At 38.2% G+C, this 997-nt stretch overlaps 1 protein-coding gene across 1 annotated transcript in view; it reads right to left on the bottom strand.

Moving 5' to 3' along the window:
• Positions 1–495: 495 nt before the first annotated feature.
• Positions 496–997, bottom strand: part of TMPRSS11D (transmembrane protease, serine 11D) — a 78,168-nt gene continuing 77,666 nt past the window's right edge. Inside the window, exon 10 of the mRNA XM_006902724.1 lies at positions 496–657. Within this exon, the coding sequence (XP_006902786.1) occupies positions 496–657 (162 nt within the window). The remainder of the gene's footprint in view (positions 658–997) is intronic.

The raw sequence follows: 997 nt of genomic DNA, 5'->3' as shown, positions 1-997 counted from the left end.
GGAAAGTGTTTGGTGTTGCTCTCAGTTTAAGACAGGTTTGGAAGCAGGAGTGGTATCCACTTCCTAAACAACATGCCTCTGGAAACTCTATGAACTTTGAGAAATATTGATAGTTGTAGAAAGGCTTCAGGTCTTTTATTCCTAGGGTTGCTACGAATCATTGCTGGATTTGATGGCAATCAACAACACAAAACAACATGAGTCATACTTAATGACACCTAACAACAACTAGTTCTGAAATCCCCATAACCCTAACAAGATGCTTTTGCCTTAATAAACTTTTCTTTTTGTTTGAAAAAAAAAATCTATGTAATTGGATGAATTATAAGGCCTTTAATATTAGAGAAAGACAAATGATGTTAGGTAATTAAGCACATTTATGTAAAAGTTGTTAAAATAGTATGTATGCTTCAGTCTTGTTTGTGCTGAAAAATGAGGCTTTGGAATTTAAGAACGGAAGAACAAACAGATTTTGTGAAAGATGCATTTATTCTGCTAGATTCCAATTTCTTGCAAAATCCAGTTACGGTAGGCTGTCACTCGAGTGTATACTCCTGGTTTATCTGGCAGACCGCACTGATAGCCCCAGCTTACTATCCCCACAAGGAACCAAAGCCGTCGTGAATCTTCTTGTACTAGTGGACCACCAGAATCACCCTTAAGAAAAGAGAATGATTGATTAGTCAGTTTGAAGGCAAGACCAAGACATTTGAGAAGGATTCTTTTTTCTTCTTTTAATCAAAGTTTATAAAGAACTTGGATTTCCATTCATTCATTGTTGCACATTTTCCTCCCTGTCCCCCTTACCCCACAGTTCACTTTTTTCTTTGGAAAAAAATGTTCTTTTATTGTTCTACAGTCCCCTACCCCTGCATTGCTGTAACTTGTGGTTGCTGTGATGCTGAACACTGGGACACTGATGCACCAAACGTGGTAATGCTTACTCATGGCAGACAGTGTTTGCTGGAGCTTCCAGACTAAAACAAGCCTGGAAGCA

The sequence above is a fragment of the Elephantulus edwardii genome, unplaced genomic scaffold (assembly GCF_000299155.1).
Source record: "Elephantulus edwardii isolate Elephantulus edwardi_28Jun2011 unplaced genomic scaffold, EleEdw1.0 scaffold00442, whole genome shotgun sequence".
NCBI lineage: Eukaryota > Metazoa > Chordata > Mammalia > Macroscelidea > Macroscelididae > Elephantulus > Elephantulus edwardii.
Note: the sequence above shows the minus strand (reverse complement) of the source record. Positions and strands in the feature narration are given on the sequence as shown.